The sequence below is a fragment of the Pan paniscus genome, chromosome 2, assembly GCF_029289425.2.
Source record: "Pan paniscus chromosome 2, NHGRI_mPanPan1-v2.0_pri, whole genome shotgun sequence".
Lineage (NCBI taxonomy): Eukaryota > Metazoa > Chordata > Mammalia > Primates > Hominidae > Pan > Pan paniscus.
The window spans coordinates 106,572,673-106,595,114 of NC_085926.1; the positions used below are offsets into that span (position 1 = coordinate 106,572,673).

General features: G+C 35.4%; 1 protein-coding gene across 7 annotated transcripts in view; it reads left to right on the top strand.

Moving 5' to 3' along the window:
- The window catches only part of DZIP3 (DAZ interacting zinc finger protein 3), a 105,055-nt gene that overhangs the window by 7,838 nt on the left and 74,775 nt on the right, over positions 1 to 22,442 (top strand). For 6 of the 7 annotated variants that reach the window (XR_004670658.3, XR_004670657.3, XM_003825061.7 and 3 more), the window contains exons 2-5: positions 8,236 to 8,339; positions 10,987 to 11,056; positions 14,071 to 14,226; positions 19,423 to 19,539. Coding sequence is in view for 5 of the 7 variants with exons in the window: in XM_003825061.7 (XP_003825109.1) it covers positions 8,308 to 8,339; positions 10,987 to 11,056; positions 14,071 to 14,226; positions 19,423 to 19,539 (375 nt within the window). In the remaining 2 variants the exon portion in view is untranslated. Of the gene's footprint in view, positions 1 to 5,678; positions 5,807 to 8,235; positions 8,340 to 10,986; positions 11,057 to 14,070; positions 14,227 to 19,422; positions 19,540 to 22,442 lie in introns of those variants that run through there. The other variant, XM_034957057.3, reaches the window with a different exon arrangement.

Below are 22,442 nucleotides of genomic sequence, written 5' to 3' on the forward strand. Positions count from 1 at the left end.
GCCAGAAAATCTAAAAAAAATTAATTCTCCTTTTACAATTATTTTTCCTGTTTTCTTTCACAAGTATCAAGTATTACAGTTCAGCTAAACTCTAAATGATTTGCCCAACCATGAAGTTAACTTTCACTTTTCAAACAGTTTCTGCTTTTTCTTTTTATACATTTCACAGCATTCAACTTTAGGTTAAGAGTACAAGGTTTGAATATTTTGGATATATATTCCCCCATTTTCATATCTTATACCACATCTCAAATCTAATCACATCTATCCCAGAATAAGAATGTTACCTTGCCTTTTTTTTTTAATGCAAGTACTATCCATTGTTTCTGAATCCAGTGTTAAGTATAAGTAGAGTGTAAGTAAAGATGAAAATGATATACTTTTAAGTTAAGGAACAGTAATCCTGGTAATTACTATTTCTTGAAGACCTATCTTCAAGATAGGTGCAGAGCATGGGTCTTTGCTTATCTCACTTTTAAATTTCTGGTCTTTCAGAAAATAAATACTATCAGGCTTATGAAATGAGTGGATATCTATTTCCTGAATTAAAATGTGAAGCTGTTTTCGAAGACAGTAGTGTCCAAAGTACAGTATGCACACCTCAGGGGATATGTGAAACTGTCTATTGAGGTGTGGGAACAAATACTAAAACGTTTTTTACTTGCTTTTATCTTATTCTTTTTTTATGTTATAATAATTATGCCTGCATATAATTTATAAGTGAATTGATATTCTTATATTTTCAGCATATTCTCAGATCTTTTACTGTTTTAGGGGGCTATGTGATCAAAAAAGTTTGGAGATTTCATTTTAAAAAATTTTTAACTTTGAGAGATCATTTATCCAGGTGTGAACTATTGTCCATTTCATTGTTTATTTCAGTACCATGTATAGTATCTGAATTGTTTTGTTGAATAGAAAAACTCTTAGCAAAAACTAGTGTGACTAGTGACTATGAAATATTAGGCTGGCATGATTAATAACTTTTATAGTATTACTAAGAATGTGTAAATAGTTTCATTTCTGAGTATGCATATGTGCATATTATCTAGTCCAGCTCATAATTATACACTAAGCTTATATAAAATTAAATATGTTACTAGAAGTAATGGGACATGGAAGAAAATAGAATTGCAGTTGGTAAAATTTGGGCATGAATTTCTGCTCTTACGGATTTATTAGCTATGAGACTCTATAAGCCTCAGTTTCTTAATTTTTAAAACTTATTACAATAATGTTTATCTTCCATAGTTGTGTAAAGATCAGATGTTTATTCAAGGTGCATAGCTTAGAGCGTGGCACATAGGAGCTGATGAAAATTAAGCTTATTTTCAATGCAACCCAAGGTAATACACTCAGTTAATATTATATGAAAAGAAACTCTTTATAACCAAAAGCTCGCTCTGCCTTCTTACCTACACCCTTCTTACAAATGTTTGCTTTTCTGAGATAACAATGAGCTGCCAATTTTCTTACATGGGGTGGAGCAAGCTGGAGGTGGATAGGGCAAGCTTTCATTGGTGGTGGTAGAGGCAAGTACATGAAAGAAGTATTCCCATTCCCTATTTGATTACCATCTCTGCATGCATTATGTCTCAGGATTCTCCCTTCTTTTCTCATTATTATCTAACAACTATAATGACAACATAATATTTTTAAATTGCTGAAAATATTCCACCTTTGGAGTATGTGCTTAGGGGTAGCATATGCTTCTTCCAGTGGTTTCTAGCTACGTTTCTGAAGAGTGTGGTTTTAGCAGTGCTATCTGTAAATGTTTGAAACTGATGGCTTGTTTAGTATCTGGATAGTTTTTCAGGTAAATCCTAACTTGTGCATATTCATTGTAGGCACATTCCAACTATTCAAAACAAATTAATATGTATACTATAGGTTTACCTGTGTAAGTCCAAAAGTAACTAATTGAATAGATCTGAACAGAATTTAAAACCTGCTTAAGACAAGATGTTAATTTTGCTTTAGGAAAGGATGTTTCCCATGTTGGCAGATTTGTAACAAGGGGTGATGAGTATACATTATAAGGCGCTTATTTCCTGGTTTAAGCAGATATATTGCTAACAGTGATCTTTGCAAAGTGGCAAGAGCTAATATAAACAGTGATCTTTTGGGATAGAAAATATCTTCCAGTTTCTGATAACTTTTGCAAAGATTTTTCCACCATCATCCATAAGTTCTGGAGTTTGAATAAGCAAACTGTATGTTCTTTGGGAGCAAATAATATTTTAGCTACTGGTGTCTAGGTGTATTTATTTTGTAGCTTTACCAGGAAGTTAAACAAATTAAAAAATGGAGAAATTAACAGTAAATTATAAAACCAAGTAATCAGTATATTTTGTTCATACTAATTATTTCTAATACAAAATAATGGTGCAACTTGTTAACTTGTTATTCTTTGAGTCTAACCTAATGGCCTTAGCCATTTTTGTCTACACAGAGCTCACTAACATACGAGAAATAAAGACTTTCATAGTGCTGTAACCACAGAACAATTGCACAGTGGACCAAATGTTTGTGTCCCCCCTCATTCAGTGTTGAAATCCTAACCCCCAATGTGATAGTATTAGGAGGTTGGGCCTTTGGGAGATAAATTAGGTCATGAAGGTGGAGCCTTCATGAGCAGGATTGTAAAAGGCCAGAGAGCTCTCTCACCCTCTTTCTACCATGTGAGGATACAACCAGAAGTTAGAAGTCTGCAGCCCAGAAGAGCTCCCTTATCAGAACCAACTTTGCTGACACATTGATCTCAGACTTCTAGCCTCCGGAACTGTGAGAAATAAATTTCTGTTGTTTCTATAGTACTTTACTATAGCAGCCCCAATGACTAAGACAGTCATTTCAAAAGCCACAAAGAATGGCTAGTTATTGCTGCTAATCTAGCAGATGTACTCAGATCAACAATAGTTAAAATTCTGATTCCAAGGAACTCCTACCACAAAATGTCCTGCCATGTTCTTTGAAAGTGTTTTCTTCAGTGTTTTTAAGGGTTGAAGTGACCATAGCATCTTAATGTGTCAACTTTGAGGAGTTTTTTGGAATTCTTTTGGTAAAATTTAGCAGAAATGATAACTAGCAGTGTCAGAGTCTGCTTGTTAACAGACCCATGATCTTCTGGAGTACATTTAATTCAATGTTGAGTTAGGAAATCCAGCTTTTCAAAATAGCTATCAAAATTTTAACCAAGTTGCATGTTCAAGCTGGTGGTATTGCAGCATTGTTTGTAATAGCAACTTTTTTTTAAAAGTGAAACCTAGAGACAGCTGAAGTTTTTAATCAAAGGTCTGGTAAAATGATACATGCATACATTGGTATATCATGCAGTTTAAAGACTAAAGTAGATGTATATGTGCTGGTGTGAAAAATGCAAGGTGCTGAACAGTGTGCACACATTATGTTGTCTTTTGTGTCATGTGATGTATTTGAAAAATAATTTTTTATCCCACTTCTTAAATCTCATTAACATTCCTTTCCAAACAATAGCATTTCTCCTTCACAGTAGGGAATTAGAAGAAAAGTTAATTAATTTTGCTGCAAACCTAAACAGTTAAATGATGATGATTATGATTATGAAAATGGTGATGATAGGAACACTTATATAGTGCTTACTACGTGCCAGGTACTATTCTGTCTTTTAAGCATTTAATCTTTACAACCCTATGAAGGAGGTACTGTTGTACCTCCTATGGATCCCTATGTTTTAGATAAGGAATACCCTTACAGTAGTTTAAGAGCACTGTAATCACTCTGTAAGGGTATGCTTTGACACACACGCTGCTTTGACACTCACTAGCTAGCTGTGTGATTTTATGTGAAATTAATAAACTTTCTCTGTGCTTCAGCTTCCTTATCTAACGAAGAAACTCAAATAATTTTGACATTAATGGATATCTACATACTTTATGTCATTTTGCTTTCTTGTAGACGTAAGTTTGTTTGTGTCTGTACATGTTGTATAATATCAGGATGGTCTTATTTTTCTTCCCCAGAACAATCTCTAGGTCCACTTAATTAAGCTTGTTAATCTTAACTCATTCATTTAGCTGAATGTTTCTCAATGGAGAGTAATTTTATGCCCCAAGGGATACTTGGCAATATCTGGAGATATCGTTGATTGCCACAATGGGGCGGAGGTGTGTGGATGTGTGGGTGTGGGTGTGTGTTGGTGGGGAGCTGCCTCTGGCATCTGGTGGACGGAGGCTAGGGATGCTGTGAAACATCTTAAAAATGCATAGGAAAACTTCCCGTAACAGGGTTATCCAGGCTGGAATGTCAGTAGTTCCAAAATTGAGAGACCCTGATATACTGGGCATAGGAAAAGTTCTTAAAAACTGAATTCCTTTCCTGAAAAAGACAAAATATATTACTTTGTTTTAAGCTAGTAGCGTGGAGAAAAGTATGAGCTTTATTTTTATTGTTTTCCACACTGATACTCACTTTTTCCTCCTGGCATTGTATAATCTGTAAGTGCTAGAGTTGACAAGGGAGGGAAATTCATGGGACATCCACCCACACTTTGAAATGTAAACTTGTTGGCATATTAGAGTCTCTATCTTGGCCAGGTATTTTTGAAATCAACCCAATAGTGCCATAGATAGTTGTTTTTGGATAAACATAGAGATTGACCCTTCTGGTGTTAAAGCTTGAAACTTGTATTTATTTGAGTTTCTTCCTCAGGAAACGACCTTTAGGCCTCTCAAAAAAAAAGTATCCAAGAACTGAAAATTACCAGATCACTTCACCAGATGCCTCTTTGCCCCTCCCTAGTTATTGTTTTTTTGCACATTATTACATTTCTTCCCTGCTATATAAACCCCTAGTTTTAGTCAGTCAGGGAGATAGATTTGAGATTGAGCTTCATCTCCCCAGCTGTAGCACCCAATTAAAGCCTTCTTCCTAGGCAAAACTTGTTTCAGTGATTATCTTTCCAGGCGGCCAGCAGTAGGACCTAGACTGAACCCTTGGTATTTTGGTAACATTTTAGTCAAGATGAATATTTGAGTGGATTTTTATAAAAATGTGCCTATATACAGTTTAGGAAGGTGATAGTAACACAAGTTAAATGTTTAAGTGGATTATTAAAAAATTATGCATAAGAGCTGTGCCTGCTTTGACGTGAATAAACACAGCTTTAAAAATGGAAACAAAATACCTTTACAACTAAAAAAAATTGTTAAAATTTCAGTAAGTAAGAGGGAAAGTAGGAACTGAGAGTTCAGGTAGAAGGAACAGTAAGAAAGGCATGTACACTGTTTATTAAGATATGGATGGTATTACCTTATTTTTCAACCAGTAAAACACAGCCTACAGATAAGATCATCTTGGTTAGCGGATAAAGGTGTGCTGTAAATTGACACTGAACTTTAGCTTGCCCTCAGATCAACCAACAAGGACCTAAATAGATTTCTGGAGAAGAGCAGTCTCTTAATCCCAGGAAGTCAGAGTAAATTTAGTTTACTGCCGACAGGGAAAGTCTATTGAAATGAATACGCTAGGGGAAACTAGATTTACCTTTCTTTTTTTTCCTTCATGTTAACCCTTTCTTAAAAGGTTTCCTCTTCTAGAATGGTAAAAACCTTTGGGTTATTTTAGCAGCTCAGTGGTGACATTTCAGGCTGACTACTTCCTTTTGGTTGCTAGGCACTTCGCCTTTCTCGCAACAGAGGCTGTAAAGTGCTACTGCTGTTGCTATTGCTGGTAGTGTTTGCCACACATACCTGTTTAGCTCCTGGGAAATGATGAGATTGATGATTCTTTCTCCTGGAAAACCTTTCATCACAGAGATTCATCTCAGGTTGTATTTTGAGCAAGCTGAAAAAGCCCTAGCCTTTCTTAACTCTGTTAATTCGGGATCCGAGTATCTTTTTGATTTGTTGATTAATTTTCCACCCATTTCTTTTTCAAGCTGAACACTGAACAGCTTAGCAGAGGCCTTCTGTCCTCTCTTATCTCATCACCAGAGGATTTTCCTCCCTTCTTTTCATCCTTGCTGTGATCTATGCAAACAGCTACTGGCCAAAGAAGAGCTTAGCAGAGGGGGAGGACTCCAAGTCTGAGCTTTGATAAATTCTGGAAATGAGGGGATTGTTGTCTGGAAAAGGCGTACATTTGTATTCTCTAGCTATGAAATAATGCCTTAACTGTTGTTACTTTTTATTAAAATAACACGGAGAATTATAGAAACCATAAAAGTAGTTTGATCACAGTTCTAAAATCCTCACAGTTATGTCTTTTTCTATACAGCTTTATTAAAGAGATGAAGCAGATCTGATCTAGTGTGAATGACAAGGTTTATTCAACCTCTCTGCTTCGTTATTAGCTGTAGTTTGTATCTTTCATCAGTATTTGAACAGAGAATACAAATTAAAATATGACTTGGCTTACTGAATTTTTGAAATGAGTAAAACTATAAAATAACAATTATCTAGGAAAACTGTATTCATTCTATGTAGGCAAGATGTAATACAGCAACGAAGTGTTTTTGTTGGGGATGAGCAAGAAATTAAGAGATATTAGAAGAAAGCTCTTTTAAATGAAATTTAGAAGGAAATCTCTCTCTCTGTGTATATATGTGTAATTTTGTGTTTTAAGATATCAGTAGCAAATTGTTGCAGAATTATTCTTGTCTCTTAATACTTTCTGTGTTACTTAGAGTTGGTGTGAGTCAGATGTAGAATATCGGTATGTGGTATCATAATTAGGAATACTTGTTTTACAGATGATTTCCACAGGACTTCTTTTAGTCCTTATACCAGGCCTGAGTTGCCCCCTCCCTTGATCTAAGCTTACTGAAAAGATACACAGACCTCAGGGTTTTTTAGATGGGTTCAGGTTCTGCGTTTACTTCTTCCTGTCTGTGGTAAATTGCTTTTTTTGGTGGGGAAGGGGCAGGATATCATTAAAACAATGTTTCTTTGAGTAAACACAATCTGAATTCTTAATAAGTGACTTACAGTTGATCTTGTGGAATATATTTTATTGATTTGGGAATTACCCTATGCTGAATTACCTTGCAGTAATGGGCCTAGCTAGAAAGGCTGTACCAATCTAATTTATGGAATTGTATTAAATATGCTGTTACAGAAATGGCTACCCAATTACTGGATAAATAAGCAGTTCAGAGACAACAAATGAGAAACTTCATCCAGTCTTGTGCTTGGCAGCAAGGCAGCCTACGTCCATTTTATTTATGCAGTTGCTGCCACTTTCTTTTCTATTTCTTCTTTTGCCCCAGAGCATATAACAATAGTTTTACATATAATTTAACACTTTCTGGGCTTAGGGTAGGATCAGAAAAGGAAGCCAGCCTAGCACAAAGCACTGGAGTCTAGAGGCTTGAACTTTCAGTAAGAAGATTAAATGGGACCTGTTTTAGAAGAGTTGTTCTTGGAATAAATAGCTATGTAAATAAATATATATACTTATGATACTCTAGTCTCTTTGTTTTCATTTGTGTTGCCTCAGTGTTATTTTTCTTTCAGGAAGTATCCACAACATCCATTGATATTTGAACCACAGATTGTGCGAGTGTTCTTTACATCCTGTGTCTTCTATTTTATGGAGATGTAGAATCATGATTTGGGGAAAAAGTAGCTACATGTTATTTGTAGACTAAAATAAAACAAAACAGTGCTGTCAAGATTGTATTAAGCAGGAACTCATATATACCTCATGGGAAATAAATTAGTATAAACCTTTTGGGAAGCCATTGAACAATGAAATATTTGTGTCTTTTGATCTATTAATTTTACTTTTGAGAATGTATTGTAAAGAAATAATCACAAATATGGAAAAAGCTGTATGGATAATTGAGTTTATCATGGAACTATTTATAATAGAAAAAAATGGGAAATTAAATGACCAACTATAAGGAAATGGCCAAGGAAATCCCAATCAACCAGCTGTTGTATAGCCATTAAGAATGTTTACTAGGAGGATAAAATAACATGAAAGATTCTTTTGATATAACATTCAGTGGTGAAAAATGTGGGGTAGAACATCTTTTATTTAATATGATTACAAATTGGTAAAATATACCTATGCTTGGTAAAAAATAAGCATATTAATGGATGGGTAGTGATTATGTTTGGGTGGCGAAACTATGATTCATTTTCTTCTTTTAGAGCAGTTTCAGATTTTCTTCAAATGATCACGTTCTGTTTTCATAGTGGGGAGAAAGAGTGTAACTTTCCTACCTTCATAAAAATATTATTTTCCTTACAGCATTGAAGGGCAGTATTTAAAGTCAGTTTGCAAGCAGTGGAATAAGATTTTTGTAAAGAAACCTTGTGCAGCATGGATTCTCTACCAGATGAATTTTTTGTGAGGTAAGGCCACAGTCCCCAACCTTTTTGGCACCACGGACTGGTTTCATGGAAAACAATTTTTCCACGGATGGTGGGGGTGCGGGGAATGGTTTTGGGGTGAAACTATTTGACTTCAGATCATCAGGCATTAGATTCTCACAAGGAGTGGGCAACTTAGATCCTTCACATGGGCAGATCACAATAGAGTTTGCACTCCTATGAGAATCTAATGCTGCTGCTGATCTGACAGAAGGTGGAGCTCAGGTGGTAATGCTTGCCCACTGCTCACTTCCTGCTTGCTGTGCAGCCCAGTTCTTAACAGGCCATGTACCTGTACTTGTCTGTGGCCTAGGGGCTGGGGACCCCAGAGGTAAAGGATAGGTTGACAAAAAACAGCTGCATTTGTTGTATTCCTAAAGACATAATGTTTGTTTTTTCCACGTAACCTTGGGAAGCCAGTATGAACAGGAAACCCTTATGCTTCAAGACATTTCAGCAAGTTTGGTTAGTGGGTGATGTAGACTGGGTGAAATCTAATTTTACAAAAGTTCACTAGGGATTACATCCTCACTGAGGAGCTAAGAATTGAAAAATGTGCCATACCTTATTGTTCAGTCATTCTCACCAAAATGTTTTATGATTTAACAAGTGCTTACATAGACTTACTATGTCAGCATTGTTTTTAGTGTTTTTACATTATGTTTTACTCATAAACCTCATAACAACTCTATGAAGCGAGTGCTGTTATCCCTATTTTCTAAAGGGTAATTTAAGCATGATGCAGAAGACCCTGCTGAGTGGTTCAGTGGGCCAAGGCCAAATGACATTCTCTTTTCTCCAAGCAGGGCAAGTTCAGCCCACCTCTACCTCATATAATACTAAACAGGGTTGTATTGGAGATCTCCCTCCAGGCTTGAACTGTCTCATATGATAAGCAGTGTGACTTATTAATTTATTTTACAAAAGCATTTACTGATTCCTTGGTGCTTAGGGAATAAAGACTAAGACAATATTTGTGTACCTAGAGATAGCTTATTATATAGTGGGAAGATATATAAAAAGTAATTATATCTTTAGGCAAATTGCATAACTATTAGAGATTCTGTGGCTGTCTATAGGAAGAAAAAATAATTATTCCACAAAGTAACATTTGAACTGATCTTTAAAGAATGAGAAGCATTGTGATGGGTTTACAAGCAAGGGAGGATAAAAGGTCATTTGGCTGAGCTGAGGAAATAGCAAGAAAAAATACTTAAGAAAAATTTTTGGGGTGTATTTTGACTATGTTGCTAAGAGGTTTTGGCTTTATTTGTACAGAGGAGGAGGTGAGGGTAAGTTGGAGTTACACATCAAAATTTGTAATGGAGCCTATAGAAAATATAGCAGCCCACATGGCACTTTTGATTCAGAAGACATGAAGTAGGTTTTGGGCATCTGGATGTTTCAAAAGCTTCACAGTTGATTTTAATATGTATCTGGGATTGAGAAGTATTGGGTTAAAGAGGGAATGATCATGAAATGGAGTTTGCTGGTAGAGTATACACTTGAGAACATTTTATACTCTTTCTCAAACCTTGAAAGACTTCAGAATACTGCTGCAGTATTTTTCATTCCTTGATAGCACAAAGATATAACTTGTGTTTTGCTTTATTTTTTGTAGGGCAAGTGGGGCTTGGAAGTGGAGGAAAAGACAGGTTTCTTTTTACCGTGGTACCTTAAAGAGCACTGAGAATCATATTGTGAAATGTTGGCATGTGTATATCATCTTTTTTAGAAACTTTCACTAGAAGTTTGAAAATGGATAATACCATTTTATTTATCTGTCCCAATTTACCCCAACAAAATCAATTAGCATATAGTAGATGATAAATGGTTGTCTGTCAAATGAATGCATAAATGTAAAGTCAAATAAGAGAATATTTATAAAGTACAATTCTGAATAAATCAGTCAATATAAATTTCTCACCTCAGTGTTATCTCTGCTGGTGTCCAGAATTAACATAGAATAAATCACATATGACCCTATATTATGGTGCCTTTATTATGGTTCCTATACAATGGTTCTGTATGCAGGCAAAAGCAACATTACAAATAAAATTTTCAGTTCAGTATATAATACTGCAGTATGTTCACATTTTGAGCTAAGGTTAAAAGCAAAACCTGTCAAGTGATCCCTTATTACTCAAATAGTTTCTAAATATGATACTTTTCCTCAGTTAAAAATATTTTGGAAAACTGGACAATTGTAAGTTTAGGAACCCCAAACAGAAAATAAAATGATCTATTTAAGATAGATCTCTCCCTAACCTGTAATATCTTCATAAACACACAAAACATCAACCTTTTTAAGACCTCTTTTCCCTTTACCTTGGAACAGTGCTATAAGGTTTTTTTCCCATTAGTTTGGTCTACTGCATATCTATTAAGGATGCAGTGTTTTTCATAATTGGCTTGCTGTTTTCTCTACCACCATCCAGTAAGGGCATGGCCGATTCGTCTTCTTTAACATGAGTCTCTAAAGAGATATGGCACCTACCACCATTACCAGTCTTTGATACACTTTGGTTACACTTTCAGACAATAATTCAATTGTTAGATTCTTTACTACTACAATTTGTGTTCTTTGTGAGAAGATGCTCTTAATATACCTCATTTTCATTTAAAATAGGCATCCTGCTGTGGAGGATCAGAGGAAGGAAGAAACTGAGAATAAGCTAGAAAAATCATCTGGTCAACTGGTAAGAGAAAGTTTAATTTTCATTAACTTTTAGTTAATTGATAATAACTAATTATATATGCAAATGCAGTAATACATCTAGTCAGTTTAATTACATGTTAAAATTTTTTGAGTGAGTCTACTTTCCCACCTTCATAAGTAAAATGGTCACAGTTAAATCTTGCTTTGATGATTGATACTGTATCTCAAGGTTGTCATTCTAAATACCATTCCTCACCATAACTAAAAATTAGTAAAACAAAATTGAATGGAATCATCCAGAAATAGCCCAACAATCATTTTTAAGAAATCCCTCATTTGTTTTTTGAAGGGAAAATTAAAGCAAAACAAAACCTATATACATATAAAGAAAACACACATACAGAATTTTATTTAGTAAGACATTTGAGTCATTTCTGAAGTTAAACTTATTCTTTATTTTTATTATCTTTATGGTTAGAACTTCTAGGTCTAAACGAAAGAGAATAACTCTGAATTATACATAAAAGGCTTTTATTACCAGTGATATGCTTTTATGGTAGTTAAAACTAGTTGTATGAACATCATATGTTCATATATTTTGTGAAAGACTGATGAAGAGATATTTGTTTGTTAGGTTCTCATTAGTATAATTTTACCTTCCACATAGTTTTATATAATGATTGATGTCCACTTGTTAATAAGTGTATTAGTCTGTTCTCATACTGCTGTAAAGAACTACCTGAGACTGGGTAATTTATAAAGAAAAGAGGTTTAATTGAATCACAGTTTCTTAGGATGGACAGGAGGGGGCATGGCTGGGTAGTCCTCAAGAAACTTAGAGTCATGGGGGAAGGCAAAGGGGAAGCAAGCACGCCTTCACGTGGCGGCAGGAGAGAAAGAGACCAAAGGGGAAGGTGCCACACACTTTTAAACAACCAGATCTTGTGGGAACTCTTATCATGCGACAGCACTAGGGAGATGATGCTAAACTATTAGAAACCACCCCCATGATCCAATCACCTCCTACCAGGTCCCTCCTCTAACACTAGGAATTACAATTCAGCATGAGACCTGGGTAGGCACATGTTTGCAGGAACATGGGTAGGAAAGTTTGCAGAGGTTATCCTGTAACTTAGGAGGGGAAAATATATAAACATAAAATAAGCACGGTATTCACCTGCATGAGGTTATCGCTGTAAAAAATGCTGCAGAGGAAGTACGCTATATGCACATGTATGTAGGGTTGTACAGTTGAGCAAAGGCAAGAACCAGGGGACTAGATCCAGAAAAGACATTTCTAGATGCAGAATCAGGAATACAAAAAGCAAGGAAGGTGGACACTTTGACCTGAATTTTGTTTAGATATTTAATCAATTTTGCCAAAATGGATTAAGCATCAAATATTTTTTGACAACTAACTTAAATTAAAAGTGTGGACCAGGCATGGTGGCTCATGCCTGTAATCCCAGCACTTTGGGAGGCTAATGTGGGCGGATTGATTGCTTAAGCTCAAGAGTTTGAGACCAGCCTTTACAATATGGCAAAACATTGTCTCTGCTAAAAATACCAAAATTAGCTGGGTGTGGTGGTGCATGCCTGTATTTCCAGCTACTTGAGGGGCTAAGGTGGGAGAATCACTTGTGCTTGGGAGGTCAAGGCTGCAGTGAGCCGTGTTCATGCCACTGCACTCCAGCCTAGGTGACAAAGCAAGACCCTGTAGGCATGACACTTATAATATTTCCTGTTGAAAAATTTTTATTCATGCTATAATCTTGCCCATGTATAAATTTGTTAATTAGTATCCGATGATTCTACAAGTACTTTTGAGTAGAATTGACCTTTAGTTTGAATTATATGCACTACTGATATTGGTCATTCTTTATAAGGGGTTTTCCTAGTTACTTTGTAGAATTTTGTTTTAACTTTTTGAAAAATTTCAAACCTATAGAAAGATTGCAAGATAGTAAAATGAATAGTAGTACAATGAACATCCTTCATAGAGAGTTAGTAAACTGTTAACATTTTTCTACATAAATAATCTTATGAAATGCTATAAAATCTAAGGTATATTTGTGGAATATAGATGGGGATGGAGGAATCTTAATTTAGTACTCAAACCCATTTTTTACAATGATAACCTCCTACAGGTGGATACCGAATACCATGGTTATTTTATGTTTATATATTTTCCCCTCCTAAGTTACTGGATAATCTCTGCAAACTCTTTTCCTTGTGGCAATTACCTAGGGGAGAGAAGGGCAAAACACCATAGTTGAGATTAGACAGATAGTCCTGCAATGGACTTTATTGGTTTCTACTTACTTTCCTGTGTAGCTCCAGGTCTGTTAGAGAACTGAAAGTGAGTTAGCCCATACAAGGGCATTTCAGCATCTCAAGCTCTATGGGGCTTCTGCAATAAGAAGTTCTTATTTTCAGAGATCAACAGCAACATAATCATATTCCTAGAATTCCCACAGAGTATAAGAACTCTGGTTTCTTGTTAAGGTTTGAAGGAAGGCCATCATCCATCTGTTCTAGGCCATTTATCCATCTCTGTTGTCCACTAGTTCTTCACAACTAATGTTAGTAGATATTCCAGCAGGACTTGATTTTGTAGTTATCAGTTAACAATTACTGATGCCTTATTAATTCTGTAAGAATAAATTCCTGAAGATTATTACTATTTATACAGCTCTGACTGAATTGAGATGTTGAGTCATTCTACTTTACTACTTTGTTTACAATTTGAACTATTACAACTATTCATTTTCAAGTTGCTGTGTGTTTAATAGCTGACGCATCAGTCATATAATGTAAAAAGCACATTTAGATATAATTTTCATGTTACAGAAAATAATATATGTAATATTTTAAGTTCCTAGAGAGCAGAGAACATATTATTCTTCCTTAGATTTTTTGTAGTTCTGTCATAGAAGCTAGGAGAACAAGGGAAAATGAGCTTTGTTCCTTTTTTAATGCTTTGGCTGATCTTAGAATTAAGAGTGAATGAGAATATGCAAACTGTGTAAATTTTTAATCAATAATGTCTTCTAGAACAAACAGGAAAATGACATACCTACTGATCTTGTCCCTGTTAACCTACTATTAGAAGTGAAGAAGTTATTAAATGCAATTAATACTCTACCAAAAGGTGTGGTTCCTCACATTAAGAAGTTCTTACAAGAAGATTTTTCCTTCCAAACTATGCAGGTAACATCATAAGTTGTTATTTGGGGCAGAAGTGCAGCTGTCTGTATATGACTTTTTTAATTAAAATTCTTTTTAAACCACACAGTGTAGCCAAGGTCTTGAAAAAATCTCCATCTTACTTCTTGTAAAGGGCTTTGTTGTCAACCTTGACTGTAGACTTCTAAAAAATTGAACAAATAGAGTCATTTGGTGCTAGCCTTTTAAGAATAATGGTAGGAATGTGGGTTGGTAGCTTGTAAGCTGTTGACTACAAGGTCTAGTGTTTATTCCAGTCCTACTAATAACCTGTAACATGCCAGTCTGGGACAGGGGACTGCTTTTGTTCTCCTAACTCATAAAATGTTAACACATTTGGCCAGGCACAGTGGCTCACGTCTCTAATCCTAGCACTTTGGGAGACCGAGGTGAGTGGATCACTGAGGTCAGGAGTTTGAGACCAGCCTGGCCAACATGGTGAAACTTGGTCTCTACTAAAAATACAAAAATTAGCTGGGCATGGTGGCACATGCCTGTGGTCCCAGCTACTTGGGAGGCTGAGGCAGGAGAATCGGTTGAACTCAGGAGGTGGAGGTACAGTGAGCCGAGATCATGCCACTGCACTCCTGCCTGGGAGACAGAGCAACACTCTGTCTCAAAAAAAAAAAAAAGTTAACACATTTGTCAAAAATGCATTTTTAAAAATCATATCCAAATATTTGGAATTATTTGTATAATAAATGTTCTGGAAGCTATATTGTAGATTTCCATCTTGAAAGTAGTTTTTCTGTATAATTTGTGGTAACTTTCAGCATAAGAAGGATACCATTTCTTAATGGAGTTTTCTGAAGTTAAAGAAAATTATATACTCTTTTCTTTGTGGCAATTAACTAGAGAAGAGAAGGGTAAAGCACCATAGTTGTCTTGAGAAGGCTACATTTGTCTTTCTATGAAAGAATATATGGTTATTTCCATGAAACACATTAATACTATTATGATTAAAAATTCCAACAAACTGAAGATATTCATAAGACTTTATGCACAATTATAACCTTAACCGAGATAATTTACCACAGTATAAGTGAATTCTGGCTAGAAATTGATAGAATAATGCCACCATTTCCCTCTTATCTTTTGGAAATCACTTAGAAACAACAAGACAGAAATCAATGGCCTTCAGATATGCAAAAAATAGCAACTAGAAGGTAAAAATAGAAGAATAGTACAGTCATCTTTTGGTATCTGTGGGAGGTTAATTCCAGGACACCCCCGGTACAAAAATCCAAGGATGCCCAAGTCTCTTATGTAAAATGACATAGTATTTGCATACAACCTGTACACATTCTCCCGTATGTGTTACATCATCTCTAGATTACATCTAGGTATTACATATCTAATACAATGTAAATGCTATGTAAATAGTTGTTATACTGTATTGTCTTTTCAATTTTTTTAAATTATTGTATTCTTGCTATTTATTTATTTATTTATCAAATATTTTCAATCCATGGTGGGTTGAATCCATGGAGGCAAAACCTGTGGATATGGAGGGCAAACTGTACTTATTTATAATGATAACAAAAGTAAAATACTGAGTAAAATACTTAAGAAATGTACAAGATAAACTAGTATTTCTTTAAGCTTGTTCTAAACCACTTACATGAGAATATCTGAGCCCTGTACCAGTTCTAAAGAATCAGAATCTCTGGGGATAGGTCTTTGAATTTGTGTTTTAGTAAGTACCTAAGCACTGATTGTACTCACATTAAATTTAGAAATCAATACTGCATATTAAAACAATAAGTAAAACTTTCTAAAACTCTATTAAAGGTAAGAAATGAGGACCTGAATGGAATAGTACATGTAGGAAGATGCAGTATGTTAAAGCAGTCAATTTTCTATAAATTAAAATCCACAAATATCGCATGATTCCACTAAAATAATGGGATTTTTTTGGTTAGTGTCGCTAAATGTTAAGTCTAAAGTTCACATGGGAAATAAGAGGAAAAATAGCCAAGAAAATTATTTAAGTATGAAGGAGTAGGGCTGGGAATTTGCCCACTTAAACATTAAAAGTTGTTATGAAGCTCTAATAACTAAAAGATTGTGTTACTTGTTCTTTATACCTCAGACATATCTAGAAAATAGAAGATAAGTTCCAGAAGTAGGACCAAATATATACAGAACCTTTATGAATGATAAGATGATAAAAATAGATAATACTAAAGGAAAAAGACAAATCAATCCCAGTGGGATATTTTAACATACTTCTCTTATAACTGATATAACATGGACACAGAATTAGTAGACCTACAGCAGACTTGCTCTAATTGAGACACACATGTATGAACACTGCACCCAACAGTGGCAGATTATGCATTCTTTTAAGTGCACACAGAACATTTACAAAAATTGGCCATATGCTAGGTCACAAAGCAAGCCCCATCAGATTTCAAAGTATCAAAATATACAGAGTATGTTCTCTAACTACTCTTCAGTTAATCTAGAAATCAATAAAAGAGATAATCTAGAAAACCGTATGTTCATAAGGTAAGATATATACCTCTAATCTAGGTAACCAATTGGCCAAAGAAGAAATCACAATAGAAGTTAGATACATTTTTGAACTGAATAAAAATATATATCAAATCTTGTGTTATTAGATAAAGCTGTGCTTCAAGGAGAATTTATAGCTTGAGATGTAAAAGAAAAAGAAGCAAGGTTGAACATCAGTTATCTAAGCATAACATTCAAGAAGTTAATGGAAGAACAGCAAATTAAAAGCACTTGAAAAGGAAGTAATAAGGATAGTTAAAACTAATGAAATCTATTTAAAACATAAAATAGAAAGGATCAATAAATCCAAAACTTGCTTTTTTGGAAAGACCAATCAAATTGACAAATGCGTAATAAGTATGTCCAAAAACGAAAGCAAAAATATCCAAAATCATGAATGAACATGAAAACATAAATACAAATACTGTAGTCATTGAAGATAATAGAGATAATTCTGCTACTTGGAGTAACTACCTGGTTTGTCTCATAGCAACCTGCCTCTGTGAAGAACTTGAAAAACTGGACACATTTTTTTCTAGTAATTCTTATTTTTGCTTTTCTAGTAAATTATTTAATTCAACCTGGGATAGAAATGATTCCAACCTTTACTTAGTTCTTTGAGGAAGGGTCAGTTTCTCTACCTTTTGTAGCAGATTCTGTCATTGCCCCCCCATACCAATTGGACCCTACCTATATTTTCAGTATGCTCTGGACAATTCTAGTTTTCCATGTCTATATCTCTATGCCTCAGGGCCTTTTTTTCTAGAACAGGAGAAAGCTACTTCTCATGGCAGCTCAGAAGACCCAAGGAATTAATATTCCCCCATCACCCCAGAAAGCACTCAATCAGTAGGTCTTGGGAGTTATTATATGAATATCCCAGTTGCCTCTTCCCTTGAGTCAGGTTAATACTGAGGTTTGTATTTTTGAGTTTTCCAAAATTTCCCCGTTGTGATAACCGCAGTGGCCCACCATGGGTAACTAACATAATAACACATCCTTTAATTAAAACCTACTTTTCCTTCACTTTATTACTTCTCCACTTTCCTACCATTGTCTCTGTACCTCCCAAATAAACTATTTCCATTGAAATCCTTTAATTATGGTCTGCTTCCAGTGGAACAAAAACAGGGCCTCAATGAAAAGAATGGACTGTTTACCAGGGCTGCTCCTCCTTATAGACCATACACTCCAATTTTCCCCCAAGCCTTGCAAATCTGCTGAAGGCTGTGCCACAACTGAATATGGCAATTACTTTAATGAGAAAAGTAGCTCCAAAAGTCAGTCAAAAGTCAGCTCTCCAGAGATTGCCTTTCAGAGGTTTTTATTTTCATTGTGTTAGTAGTTTTCCATTGCTTTCAGATAATTAGTTTTTATATCTTGTCCCGTTGTTTTAGTTATTCTCATTGGGAGACTGATCTGAAACCACCTAGGCTGTTTGACAGAGGTGGAACTTCAGTATTATGTTTTATATTTCTATTCAAATTCAAGAGATATTGTTTGAGCTTGGAATGTAGGTGAAGTTCTTGGCTAGAAATGTAAATTTGGAAACTCAGTATGTAGACACTATTTAAAATTATGATAGTGGGTTACTTTACCTAGAGAACATGTATTGATAGAGAAGAGGCTCATTAAATTGATTGCTAGGGAGACTGAAATAAAGTATCTAGTCAGCTAGGAAAAAAACAGGAAAATGTTATATATGGAAACCAAGTTATGGAAGTGTAGATTAAATTTTCCATGCAGATTATACATTATTAAACAGATTATGTAATATAAACCAAGCCATTGTGGGTAGAAAACATTGGGGAATGGACACAAAGACATAGTCCTACCTTTCATTTCAACCATGTAAATAAACTATAGTACATAATAAAGCATGCATTAGCTCAGTTGCAATCAGATTGCAGCATAAATCTTGTATTGGTATTAATGCCAGCATTCCTGTTTACCACAGGTTCAGGGCTGGAATATTTTAGCTATGTCACACAATAGAAGGTATGAGAATGAACTGGGATTACCATTTTCCTCTGAAGTAGGTGTGGATGTTGCCAACCCTTTGGCAGGTATAGGAATGCCTTTTTAAAAAATGTTTTAAAGAGGCTGGGCGCAGTGGCTCATGCCTGTAATCCCAGCACTTTAGGAGGCCAAGGCAGGTGGATCACGAGGTCGGGAGACCAAGACCCTCCTAGCTAAAATGGTGAAACCCCATCTCTACTAAAAATACAAAAAATTAGCCAGGTGTGGTGGTGGGCGTCTGTAGTCCCAGATACTCAGGAGGCTGAGGCAGGAGAATGGTGTGAACCCGGGAGGCGGAGCTTGCAGTGAGCTGAGATTGCGCCAGTGAACTCCAGCCAGGGCGACAGAGCGAGACTCCATCTCAAAAATAAATAAATAAATAAATAAATAAATAAATAAATAAATAAATAAATAAAATTTAAAATTGTTTTAAGGAAATAGTTACAAACGACATTCATCGGACTACTTAAAAGCAAACATATGAGAACAGTGTATCTGGTTGGTATGGATTTTTTTTTTTTTTAAACCATCTTCATCTCTATTTTTAAAATTTTCTCCAATGAGCATGAATTATTTGTATAATGTAAACATATGTAGATGTTTGTTCAGACTTATAGACATTTTTAACTGAATAATTTTCCACAGAGAGAAGTTGCAGCTAACAGCCAGAATGGTGAGGAAATTGTTCCTGCTTTGACTTTACGTTTCTTGATTACACAGCTAGAAGCAGCACTTAGGAACATTCAAGCTGGCAATTACACTGTAAGTGTTTTCTTTTTGAAAATTTGATATAATGGACTTGGTCAACATTTCTCAGTGAGAAAACAGCCAATGCATGCTTATTTTAAGGTGTGGGCCAATTTTTATTTTTTTCTTTTACCTCTAGAAAAGGGTATGTATAAATTGATTGCCTTCCTGTGTCTTGTACTTTCTTATATGACTGGTAGATGACTTATGTATGTCTTGTACTTTCTCATGTGACTGGCTCTGTAATAAGCCTATTCTAGTCTCCTTCCCTACCACAAAATTGTTCATCTTAAGAGAAACTTGAACTAATAGAAATGGGCTTTCCCAATCAGAAATGGAGAATCATAAAGTTAAAAAAAATAAGCCAAGTATAGAAGGACAAATACTGCATGATGTCATTTGAATGTGGAATCTAGGAGCTGAACTCACAGAAGCAGAGAGTACGATGGTGGCTAGGGGTAAAGGGTCAGGAGTACAGACTGAAGAGATGTTGGTCAAAAGATACAAAATTTCAGTTAGATGTGAAGAATAAGTTCAAGAGATCTATTGTACAACATAGTGACTATAGTTAATAACAATGTATTATAATCCTGAAAATTGCCTAGAGTAGATTTTAAGTATTTTCACCACAAAAATGATAAATATGTGAGGTTATACATATGTTAATTAGCTTGAGTTAGTCATTTCACAATGTATACATATTTTATAATGTCGTATATGATAAATATATACAATTTTTATTTATCAATTTAAAAAAAATATTCTGTCTTTTTAAACCATAATTAGTCAGCTTCTCTTCTGAGATTTCTATATTTGTAAAAGTTGGAATTTCTCTTATAGGTAAAATTAACAAAATGTATTTATGTGTTTAAGATCAAATGATACTTTAGAAATAAATAGGGTTATCTTCAAAAAAGAACTACCCAGACACCAAAAAAGGGAGCCTAAGACATTAAATCCCATATTATAATGATGTACAAAGAGATGGAAAAATAATACTTATTTAGGATTCTGGGGATTAGGGTTCTTACACGGTGAGTTACACCATTCAGAAGGAGATTCTAGTTGGATTCCAATGAGGAAACAAAGAAAATGGGGGATTTGCATCTTGTAATCCTGAGAACTTGGGGGATATGGCAGACCTGCTATTTCTCCCACTGACCAGATTGCCAGTCAGTGAAACAAATCAATGTGAAATCAGCCTTAACAGGTACCCATTGCTTAGCCTTCTTTACTTAGACATTACTTCAAAGATGAGTCTTAGACTAGGAAATGGAAGAGTTTCTCCCTTGGTAGCTCTAGGTAGTACTTGTGAGCAGAAGTGGCATTGTGATGATCAAAGCAGTCTATTGCTGTATCTAAATTACTCTATCTGTCCTTCAAGGCCACCAAAAAGGGAAAAGACAACCTTGTAGGAGACAACAGTGGATTATGTATTATGGGGGTGCAGTTGCGAATAGCATCTCTATATTAATTTTATTCTAGTTCTTGGAATAATCTTTGCTGATGGGGAGAAGGTAGGAGAAAAGGACAGGGGCTTTAGGTTAGAAATGTACAACTTGCATCTTTAAATTCCAGAGTTTTTCCTCCTCTAATTATAGCATTACCACAATTCTGCATCTTATCTTGTTCTTAGAAATGTTTTATTTAGAATTATATTAGCTAGTCTCTGTTGTGTTATTCATGAAGCTGTTTTCTTTTAATTACAAAATAATAGCTCACACTTATTCAGTGTTTGCTGTATGACAGCCACTATTCTAAGCGCTTTGTAAAAATTAGCCCTTTTACTGTTCATAAGTACCCCATCTTAGGGCACAGAGGTTAAATAACTTGCTAACTTGACCAGGTAGTAAGTAGTGGAGTCAGGATGAAGTCCTTGGCTCTAGATTCTATGGTCTGAACTACAACATTTTACTGCCTCTTCAGGGATGAGAATTTTAAGGTGGGAACCACTTAGATGTTATGAGGAGTTTATATTTAATAGACTCACTTAGTCCATCAAGAACAAACACACGTCTATCTCCACTGAGATCAGTTTGAAGCCAAATTTATAATCCCAGTCAGTTATCTCCTCATTGAATACTGTTGGTCATTAGAAGCATGCAAGGTGAGAGTATACAGTTAGATCAGTATAAACAGAAAGCTTATGGGCCGGGCGCGGTGGCTCACACCTGTAATCCCAGCACTTTGGGAGGCCGAGGCGGGCAGATCACGAGGTCAGGAGTTTGAGACCAGCCTGACCAACATGGTGAAACCCCGTGTCTACCAAAAATATAAAAATTAGCCAGGTGTGGTGGCATGCGCCTGTAATCCCAACTACTCAGGAGGCTGAGGCAGGAGAATCAATTGAACCCAGGAGGCAGAGGTTGCAGGGAGCCAAGATTATGCCACTGCACTCCAGCCTAGGTGACAGATTGAGACTCCATCTCAAAAAAAAAAAAAAAAAGAAAGAAAGCTTATATCCTATGGATATTTATCATTCTATGTACCTAGAAAAATCTTGTTTATGGTATGGGGAAATCTTGATGAAAAAGGGTAATGTGACAAAAGATAGGGTTATAATCTTCAGTCAATATAGAGCTTATGAGCAGAGGAGTCCAGGGTTCTCCAGAGAAACCAGACTGGTTTTTGCTGTGTGTGTGTATGTGTGTGGGTATATGTATATGTGTGTGTGTGTGTGTGTGTGTGTGTGTGTGTGTTTTGTTTTATATACATAAAACATACAAATACTTATATACACATATACATATACATGATTATAAGGAATGTATATGTGATTTATTATGAGGAATTGCCTCATGTGATTATAGAGGCTCAGCAAGTCCCATGATCTGCTCTCTGTAATCTGGAGACCCAGGAACGCTTGTGATATAACTCATCCCAGTTCTGAAGGCAAAGAACCAGGTATAAATCCAAGG